Raw genomic sequence first — 10,448 nt, 5'->3', positions numbered from 1 at the left:
GAGGCAGCCGCTGGGCAGACAGGGATCCCCAGGAATATTCCTAACATTGGGCGTGAGAGGCGAGGCGGCCGCTGGAGGCGCCCGGGGAGGAGGCCCTTGTGCTGAGCGGAGCGGTGCGTGTCGCAGCTGTGAGGTTACCTCCTGTGTGAGCCCCTCTCGTGTCCCGTCAGTGAGAGGCCACGGGGCTGGGACCACYTCAACTGATCCCCTTTCTGACCGGCGCTAGAAATAGGAGTGTCTCTAAAGTCTTCCGAAGAACAGTCGAGTTCTGCATTTTGTGCAAACCCAGGAAGAAGGTCTATGTTTACAGATAGTTTTATGAAATATTTTAGATAGGGATCTAACACTTGCAAGATGGTGCGGTAAAGGCATTTTATTTAAGAATTTAATGCGTTATAAATTAAATTTGCATTGCTTTTTATGCGTTTCTCAGTTCCCTTACTGAYTTTATGCAGTAGAGTGCATCAGAGAGAATGAAGAACTGAGCTCTTGTTTCACATGTGTTTCAGGCTTCTCAATGTGGTACAAAAAGGAGACCGTCATCTGAAAACAATGAGCCCTGTGAAAAGAAGACCAGGGCGCTACAAAGCACACTGGACGACGTCTGCACCCCGCTGAAGACGCTGGATAAAAGTGCGTTGACTGTAAACAAACCCTCAGGCACTTAAATCCAGTGTAGCTTTTATTTTATTTTCACTATCAAATATAAAAGCTTTGTTAGTAGATGCTGTAGGAAGTTTTTCTTCCTAAAAGCAAATGTGCCTTTGAAGAGCCATTCCAGGCACAGAGCCTTTCTGTGGCTCTGAAGCTGCTGCTTGGACCTTGCTCTGGATTTGCTCTGCAAATCCCCTTTAGCTGAATCAGCTTTAACAGGCTGAAAACAGCCAGTGAAAATAAAGTTGATTACATTACGCACACACAGTATGCTTTACTGTTAACAATTCTTCTGCGTAATTTTTGAGTGGGATTGTATTTTTGATGTAATGATAGATGATTGGAACAATCTTGAAGGGAGACCGTGAYTAGAAACAATGTCTGCTTAAAAACTATTCTGAAGAAAATACTGTCTATCTCACAATATCCTCACTGATTTTGTGGCTTTGTATTTATCAGTGTGGAAAACAACTGTATTTCTTTKTGGTATGTGAGGAAGCATACAGTTAAGAAACACTGGCTTTCTGGGGAGATAACCAARCAGATCACATACATGATTCTGTCACACTGGTAGAATGAGTGCAATGGGAAAGAAGGAAGGTAGGGAAGAAAGAGACTTGGCAAAATGCCCAAGTTCCTTTTTAATTGAAAATAACTTGCTGATATGTTTTTGTTGTTTATTTTTTTACCAAAGAAGAACCTCAGAAGTGTGAAAAGCCCCGCATATGTTTGCAAACTCTAGACAGACTGAGAGAGTTCTCCAGCCATTCAGACCAGCCCTGTAACAGAGTCCGAGAGGACAGTTTTCAGGAGAAACAATCTCTGATTTTGGAAAAGTGCCCCAGTATTATGGGGAGAAGTACAGAAGTGAAGAGCCCTCTTCAGTGTTTGGACACTAGCCCAAAGGCTGCTCAGAAGGTACGTAGAGCTTCTGGTGCAGTGTAGCTGGGTAGATGGGTTTTTCAAACTGTAAAAGGTAAATTTTGGTACARGGTTCCTTTCATGTTGTCATGTATCCTGTGTTCTGTCATGAAATAGTGCAGCTCTACACCATAGACCAGTATTCATATACGAGTGTTTTCTGGGACTCTGAGCATAGCAAACGGAACAGTGCTCGATTGTGCAGTGCAGTGTTTGCTTGAGTAGTGGTTAGAGGACAAAAACATTGACAGTGTGTTCCAGGATCATGAATCAATCACTTTAATACCAATTTTTCACCTTCTTTATCTTCTTTGTTTTGATAAGGGCCCAAAATTTCAAATCATACTTTTGAAAACAAGAACTTTTAGAAATGTATTGTGGAAATGGAGCACAGTCCAGACACAGATGAAGCTAGTCTCTGTAGCTGCTAACTCTGTGTCTGATTCTGTTTTCATCTGCAGAAAATACAGGTGGCTCTCGTGAAAAAATGATTGTAATGATACTTGTGACATAAATCAATAAAGATTTTCATAGTGCCTTGCTTCCCCTTTAATTATAGTGCCTTACCTCCCCTTTAATTATAGGGGAGTTGAATTCCATCTCGTTCAGGGCAGCTTTTGTAAGTGTCTGGTGCACTGGTGTCGTTTTGGGGTCACCTTGCACGATTTGAGGTGTTCAAGTCCTCAAGGGCGTTTCACGGGTACCCCCTTGTTTTTGCTTTGGCTTCAACTCTTGAAAAACTTGTCCTTCTTGAATTTCTTATTTTTCTGACCCTTTTGTGTATCCAGTTACGTGAACTCCAGACACTGCTTTTGTTTAACCAATAAATAACCCACCTCACAGAACCGTGAGAGTAAAATGTAGATGCTGGAACTCCGAAGCGTATGTATTCTCCACGTGYACATCCATAAAATAAGCACCTTTAACCATAAAATAAGGAAGGAAGAGGATATTCTGCCGTGGCTTCTTTCTCCTCGATGCTGTTGGAGCAGCCTGGCTGCGCCTGGCAGSGAGCAGTGCCTGTTTGGGGAGCACAGGCAGGTGGAACTGCTGCCACCAGCCTGTGGATCCTGGATGGAGCATGTTCCACGGAGCTCGGTGCCTGTCGGCTCGGTGCCTCGGCTGTAGCCAAACAATGCTGAACAACAGTCTGACCCATSACCCGTTATCCGTGGGATAATCCAGGGGGCTCGTTGGTGGCCCTGCAGCTAATACCCCAATAATTCACTGCCCTTAGCATGTGCAGAGAGGCTCTGCAAGCAGGATGCATGCCAAGTAAATGTAAACAGCAGTATTGTATTGCTTAATACACTCAGTAGGTAGCAAGGATTCGTGACCTAGTTGGCAAGGTATCGGTATGTCCACCTTTTCGTTGAGACACCTGTGGAGTCTATGCTAGTGAGGAGCAARGTGAGGAAGCCTGCTCTGCTTGGAATGGCCTGTCTGAGGTGTCTCTGTCTGCTGATCCATTCCTTTTTGCTTTTTTCCCGTAGTGTTTCTAACCTTTTTTTATGTTAGTGTTTTTCCTCCAAATTCCCTGAGCTGTCACTTACTACCAACCCAGMAATTAAACTTCCATCAGTGTTTTTACTTTCTTTGCTTCATGGCCTTGCTTCACGTGACTCCTCACTTATAGCTGGCAGTTTTGCCCGTGAAGCTGAGCCGAGCTCCTGGGCTGGCCCACGCTGAAGCTGCGCTCCAGGACACATGAGGAATCCCCAGCTGGAATGGGGGCCATCCCAAGCTTGAATGCCAAGCTCTGGGGATCACCYGAGCTCTGGGTATGGCACAGCACTGTTATCTCTGCTGACATCTCTGCACTTCCTAGATAGCAGTACAGCTAAATGCTTTTTTTTTTTTTTTCCCCTTGTCATTTTTTTTTTCTCACCACATTCTTACTACATCTCCACGACCTTGTGACTGTGGTTTGTACTGTCCATGTGTCTTTTTGGAATTATCCTACATGTCCAGTTGCCATTGTTCTGTGTAATCTAGATGTATWGGTTAGAAATTGGAGCTCACCAGGTTTATTTGCAGATGTAGAAACAGCACAAGACAGTTAGGTTCTGTACAGCAGTACGCTGCAGGCTTCAAATTGTGTGTGGTGGGATTACATTTTTTCTTTTTTGAACCATTTTATCAATATATTGTGATGTAAGCAACGAGTTTTGAGGTGAGGCTCTGTGTTCACTGCAGTTGTAGAAGGCTGAATGGAGGGTCAGCGATCACCATCGCTGCAGGTAAAAGCAGGAGAGCTGGAATTGCTTCACTGGCATAGGCTGCATCATGTCATTGTGAATGATGAACAGCAGGGAGAATAGCATCAAGCCCTTAACTGCTAGGGAGCCTGGAAACATAATACAGGCTTTCTGTGTTTAAGAGAATTATTTTGAAATGTTTGCTGGGCTTTATGTAGGAAGGGCAGACTGGGAAAGAAAAATGTTTTATGCTTAGCACAGTGAACTGAGACTCGCACTGATTTAGTTTTTGATTTACTGTGTGTTTTTTCTTTTTTTCTGAAACATCATTAATCTGTCTGCACTGCCATTTCTCACCTGTAAATTAGGGTGGAAATTCATCCTTTAATTTTATTTTTCTGTCTGGCCAGTTTAGACTGCCATATCTTTGCAGCCTGGTTGTTGCTTACTGTATGCTTTGAGCTCATGATATAAAAGGATTTGATTTCATATGAGACTTCTAAGGACTGTTGCAATGCAAATAAAACAATTGAGGCAAATMTTTAATAACTTTAATCCCTTTTAATTCCAAATAGACCATATTCTGTATTAGTTGATAGTTTTGTTGCAGTTTCTGAGGTCTTTACAACAAGAAGGGTACGTAGCTGTATGATGACTGTACATCAGTTTGCAGGAGTGATTGACCTATTTGATGGTTCTTAACTATTCTCTTTCCTCTTACTTACAGGAGGAGTCACGCTGTGATCTTAGTCAATTTTCTGCACCTCTTAAGAGTTCTGAAAATACTCAGAATACTTCAGATGTAAATCTTAATAGGAGAACCAAGAGCATTTACACTCCACTAGAGCTTCAGTTCATAGAAATGAAGAAACAGTATAAAGATGCTGTTTTGTGTGTGGAATGTGGATACAAATATCGCTTCTTTGGGGAAGATGCAGAGGTAATTTTTGCCAGGATTGTGGGAGGATTCTTGCATTACTTTAGTGGGTTACCAGGGTTATGGCCACTTCCTATGGCATGAGTTTTATGTTTTCTTAGTAAAGTAACTTCATTACATTTTCTTGAAAATAATAATCTGCGAACTTCTTGTGTTCTTAAAGCCTATCCATTATAAATACACRTGTTATAAGGTTGCTACTGCTACCCTAAATATTGAGAACTAAGGAAATTCTGCGGGTGCTAGAGTATTTTCTTAAAGTTTAAGTTGAAAGACTTTGAAAGATGTATCCCATCTCAAGGTACAAAGCTGTCTCTGTTAGAAATACTTCAGCTTGGAAGACAGTGCAGCAAGTAAGTGGTGTCAGAGTAGGTGCAATGACCTACCTGGGTGCAGGGAGCATCTGGACTGTGAGAAGAACGGCTGTATGGAAAGTAACAGATAAAACTGCACCTATTCATTTAGGTATTCAAATGCAACATTTAAATACGCCAGATCTCCTGGAAAGTGTTTTCCAGGAAACATCACCTAGAAGGGAGTTCAAAGGTTGAATGGGTTTTGATGGTTGGGGTCAGAGGCTGAAAAAGCTCTTACGATACKTTTTGGTCTGAGCTATTTCCAGATTTAAGAACTATGAGAAATTTACTGCTCTTTAGTTACTGGGAATTCATTTTCCCAATCAACTTTATACAGTTTATTTTGTCTACTCCTTTACAACCTTGCTTATAGTCTGGAAGTAGAAATACATCTTATCTAGATGCATAATTCAGTGTTTCACCATAATTCCTATTGAAGGTACCACTTTCTCTATTTAAAGAACATCCGCCTTCTCATCTAGGGCAGAAAAGCAAATAAAAATMATGTGTTATAATGTTACAGCTTAACAAACGTTGTCATTCTTCCTCAAATAGTATTTGGCTTTCACAGTTATTTGCTATTGAAAATTCAGTATTTGATTAACTGGCTTAGATGCATCACCTTTATAACCCCAAGGAAAATAACATCCTTCTGTCTATATTTTGGGTTTTGTGGAAATGATTTGGTCTTTTTTTTTTGAGTTTTCTCATAGAAAGCACATGTGCTCCGTGTGCATGTCTTCCATCACCATGGTTCAAATCAAGGCGTAGTGGAATAACTTGACCCGTCAGGTCCATGGTCTTGGCACTCTGTTTGTGACAGGATGCTAGGACTGGTGGGTGGAAGAGCCCAGCTCTTGCTTTGGGCTTTGTCCTGTAATATTTTAGTTTTGTTGCTGGACTTTTAATCGTAGTTGTGAATCAATATTGTAACCCAAGTGAACCTCTGAATGGCATTTTGATGTGTTTGTGTTTATAGAAGTTCTGTTTTTAACTGCAGTTAATGTAGATCATGTAAATTATTGACTGACTCTTCTTTTTCTACGTTGCAGATTGCAGCTAGAGAACTAAACATTTACTGTCATCCAGATCATAACTTTATGACTGCCAGCATACCAAGCCACAGGCTGTTTGTCCACGTGCGGAGACTTGTAGCCAAAGGATACAAGGTCCTCTGCCTTTTCTCAAATGCTATTTCATACAGGATAGCACTGGAATGATTTGCACTTGTTGTGCTACAGTACAGTTATTTGAATTCTTATTTGAATTGACAGGTGTGAAACTTACTGTCAACTGCTTTTGCAATTAAAATGCTGATTTACCTGTTTCAATTTTTCTGTTCAGTGGGTGTCAGGGATTTAAGTAGATTCAATTCCTTTGTTTTTCTGACAGAAAAATAGCTTCATATTTTCTGTAACAGTTCTTTCTCTCAGTGATCCTTATATCAAGACATTGCATTTGATAAAGAAAAATCAAAAGAAAGTATGTTTCCTTCCCTTCTTTTTCTTCTTTTCTCACATCTATTTTGTATCCCAGGTGATACTATTTCTCCTACTTTTTCTGCCCATTGTTGATCTCTCTCTATTAATTTGTGACTTTTTGTTGATGCCTGTTGTTTAGTGATGTCAAGTTTTACTATTTACAGAAAATGTCTTGTTGCATTTGATTGCAGTGCCATGCTTTGACAGGTGATGAGCTCTAGCTAAATTGTTTTAAAATACCTCAAAAAGCATTGGGACAGCTGAGGAGGTCATTTGAAATGAATAGAGAAGGAAAAGCTGTGTCTTACTAGTCCCTGTTAGTAGGACTGACAGAGAGGCTCTCCCTGTTCAGCTTTAGCGGGCGCTTGCTGTTTGATTTCTTAAGMGATCACCCCGTTTCTCACAAGGAAGTTATCTTTTATTTGGGAGCTAACGTTGCTTCTTGTCTTTGTGTCTGCTTCTAGGTTGGAGTAATAAAGCAAATGGAAACTGCAGCCCTGAAAGCTGCTGGAGAAAACAAAAGCTCTCTCTTCACCCGGAAGCTCACTGCTCTCTATACAAAATCTACGCTCATTGGGGAAGATATCCTTTTAATCTGGGCTTGGCTTTAGACCCTAATCTTTGGTGTATGAGAGACCCTAATACCTGAATTGTCACCTAGGTGGAGCATGRGTATTTAGGAGCTGGCAGCTGACATAAGAACAATTGATCTAGCAGCAGGAAATTAAGTTCTTTTAATCTTGTATTTTGTAAAACATCACCCAGACTTTTATAAATAATTTAATCTCTTCAGGGCTTGAGTTTTTTTTTTTTTTGCAGAACTGTAGGATTTGTATTTCCCGCAGTTATTTGCCTAAGTCATTTTCCTAAGTCAGAGTGGATTTCTCAACTCTGCTGTTTTCTGTGGGCCTTGCCTTCAGCTAGGTATTTGACTAGTTTGAGTGTCTGTCATATTAGTGGTTCAAGGGGGCTTGAAGGTAGAATTGAGAATTGTTTCGCTCTAAATGGAAAAAGAAGGTACTGAAATGAATGGACTACTAAAATCTGACTGGTTTCTGAGGAAGTAATCTGAGGAAGTTTCACTTCTAACTTTTACAACAAAGAACATGTAAGAAACAGATGAAAGGACCTTTTGATTAGTGGAAATTTTTTCTTCAATTCTTTCCTTCCAGTCTTTGTTTCTCTGTTTCTTGCCTTAGCCCCACTGTTTTTTTCTTCAGTTTCTTTAGTTTCTCAGGGGAGTAAGTGATGGGTATGAAGAATTGCTTTCAGTTTCCTGTGAACTATCAGTAGCTTTTGTCCAACCTTGTATTGGGATTCTCGAAGTTCTCCTTCCTTTGTGGAATCATTTTCTTGGCTGCATTTGTGGACTTTAAAACAATATTSAGATTTACTGCTGGTTCCAGAGCTCTGCCAAGGAAGGGGAAAAGGGATGATAAATATTATGTCATTATATCATTTGTCAGGTTAATGACTTGTGGTTGTACTTAGGAATAGAGTTTTTCCTCATACATCAGAAAAGCAGGTTGCTCCTCAATACTTTATTGAAAAGGGCAATATATCCCTTATAATCCTGTTTTTTTTATTGCAGAATTTCTGGTGTATGTACAGATTTTCTTGCAGTGGTTGCCAAATTGGATGAAAGCAGCTTCAGTAGTGTGACCCAGTCTGGTGGCCTGATACGCAGCAAGTTTTCAAAGAGATTTTCCTGCTGATCCTGTCAAGATGTAGACCTTTGGTTTCTGTTTTTTCTTTTCATGTGTCTGTAGTTTGTGACCATTTAATCAAGATGAGGTGTGAGGAGTCAGCCTTATGCAGAGTCAGTAGGCAGCTTGACTTTTGGTGTAGCTGTTCTTGCATTGGATAGGAAACCTATAGATGTAACAGAAATCTGTGCGTCTTGCAACTGCCTGTGATGTGAAGGAGGCTTCTGCTTTCAGCCCTGGTGCTGGTGGTCATCCAGAGTTCCCTGGGATCGTGCTAGGAATCAAACTGATGCAGAGAAAATTAGGGGCTTAATCCACTTAAGTCTAGAGGTACCAATGTGGAATCTGGGTGAGAAGGACCTAAGTCTAGAAGGACCTATGAAAAATCCGCCAAAATCTGAGTGTGCTGCAAGTTGTTATTTTTTTTTAATGTTGCTTACATGTGAACCCTTTGCTACAACTAGACGATTCTGTAGATGTCGAAGAGGTGACAACAACGGATGTCCCTGATAACTACCTGCTCTGCTTCTGTGAAAATGGAGAAAACCTGAAAGCCAGGAAGAAAGGGGACGTTGTTATAGGCATGATGGTAAGTGAATTTCAAAGAAACAATGTCATATTATGTTTGGAAGCTTTCTGAGATAAGGGTGGTTATTTTCTTCCATTCTTGAATTTAGTTTTTATTTCTGTGCTTGTGAGAGAAGACCTAATTATTAAGAAATTGTCCAAGAAGAGTTGAAAACTTTAGGAAGGATTCAAAATTGATAGAGTATTTCTGGTCTATATATTTTTATATATATATATATATACATGTATTATATGTAATATAGCAGATATTTCTGTCATAATCTCTTGAAAGCAAAGCTGTGTTTTAACCAAATACAGGAAGACTGTTAGATCAGGTGCTTTATAAATGTTAAAGGCTAAACATTTGCAGAGATAGAATTTTAAAGGGTGCAAGCGTTTTTTGGTTTTTTTTTTTTTTCCACTACAAAATATCTTCAGAGGAAGCGGCCGATGCAGTCCTTACTGCTTACACTGAAGACTTAGATTCTCTTTAAAAAAGTGAACATTAAAAGCTGAGAACTTTGAAAGTGGTAAAAGATAATGAAATAAATATAATAASTAGAGCCCTGTGTGTGGATAATTCATTAATTTTCAAGCATGTTGATTGTGCTTATAGTTCAGTATCAAACTGCAGGAGAAGGGAGCAACAACTGGGTGCAAGGAAGGCAGTTTGTTTCTGCACAGAATTTCACGTGCCTTCATAGACTGCCAAGCGTGGAGATTTGCGTAGTCCTCAATAGTTATGGAATTGGAGCAACGATGCGTTGATAACAAAAGCATGGCAACATCTTTAGAGATATTGTTATCATCTCTTGTCATAAGCTTTCCAAGTAATAACTTAGGTATAGTAATATAGTAATAATATATTACAGTAGTAACTGTATGAAAGCCAGCTCTGTTTTTATCTGCCACTGCGAAGTGTGTCTGTGGTGAGACCTATCATTTTTTGTACTACACCCCATAGATTTTCTACTGGCTTCACAGTTTGAGGTACTGAAGCTCTCCTTGAAACTTTAAATACTCAGTGTGTGTGTATATGTTATTTGACAGGCAGTCCAGCCAACCACAGGCGAAGTCATTTTTGACAGTTTTCGGGACTGTGCATCTCGCTTAGAATTAGAGAGTCGAGTTTTGCGCCTGCAGCCAGTTGAGCTAATACTTCCATCCAGCTTGTCAGATCAATCTGAAAAGCTCATCAACAGCATAACCTCCATGAGGTAGGTTTTGTGGGGGATTTGTTGTTGTTTATTCTTTGTCTTTGTTCTTAATTGCAGCGGGGCTGTTACTGAGATTTAGATGTGGAAACGAGCGCTGACGTGTGGTTCTGTAATGGCCTCTTTGAAACCCCCTGTACTTTGCTGCTCGGTAGGAAGTTCCCCAAGTCACTGGGTTCTGAGCAGACGTCGTTGGTTTGTGCTTAGGCTGACATTAGCTTCCATCTCAGGCCTGTAAAGGGCTTTTGTGCCTCGAYGTTTGCCTGAACATTGAAATCTCTGAAAGTCGTGCAGCTGTTTTTTTCTGTGTGCGTTTTATTTTTTAAATGTGCAGCTCTGGACTGTAGAGAGCTTGCAGAGAGCTTGGCTTGTCCATTTTGAGTTACATGATAGGAAAAAAGAGCATTTTTCCTT

The 10,448-nt window shown here is 40.4% G+C and overlaps 1 protein-coding gene across 1 annotated transcript in view; it reads left to right on the top strand.

Moving 5' to 3' along the window:
* Window positions 1-10,448, top strand: part of MSH3 (mutS homolog 3) — a 95,790-nt gene that overhangs the window by 908 nt on the left and 84,434 nt on the right. The window contains exons 2-8 of the mRNA XM_026035311.1: window positions 510-633; window positions 1,349-1,572; window positions 4,501-4,713; window positions 6,119-6,235; window positions 7,012-7,129; window positions 8,694-8,842; window positions 9,871-10,037. Coding sequence (XP_025891096.1) covers window positions 510-633; window positions 1,349-1,572; window positions 4,501-4,713; window positions 6,119-6,235; window positions 7,012-7,129; window positions 8,694-8,842; window positions 9,871-10,037 — 1,112 coding nt within the window. The remainder of the gene's footprint in view (window positions 1-509; window positions 634-1,348; window positions 1,573-4,500; window positions 4,714-6,118; window positions 6,236-7,011; window positions 7,130-8,693; window positions 8,843-9,870; window positions 10,038-10,448) is intronic.

This window comes from Nothoprocta perdicaria, unplaced genomic scaffold (genome assembly GCF_003342845.1).
Source record: "Nothoprocta perdicaria isolate Ctin4 unplaced genomic scaffold, notPer1 scaffold_1, whole genome shotgun sequence".
NCBI lineage: Eukaryota > Metazoa > Chordata > Aves > Tinamiformes > Tinamidae > Nothoprocta > Nothoprocta perdicaria.
The sequence above is the reverse complement of the archived record's forward strand: the minus strand, read 5'-3'. Positions and strand labels throughout refer to the sequence as shown.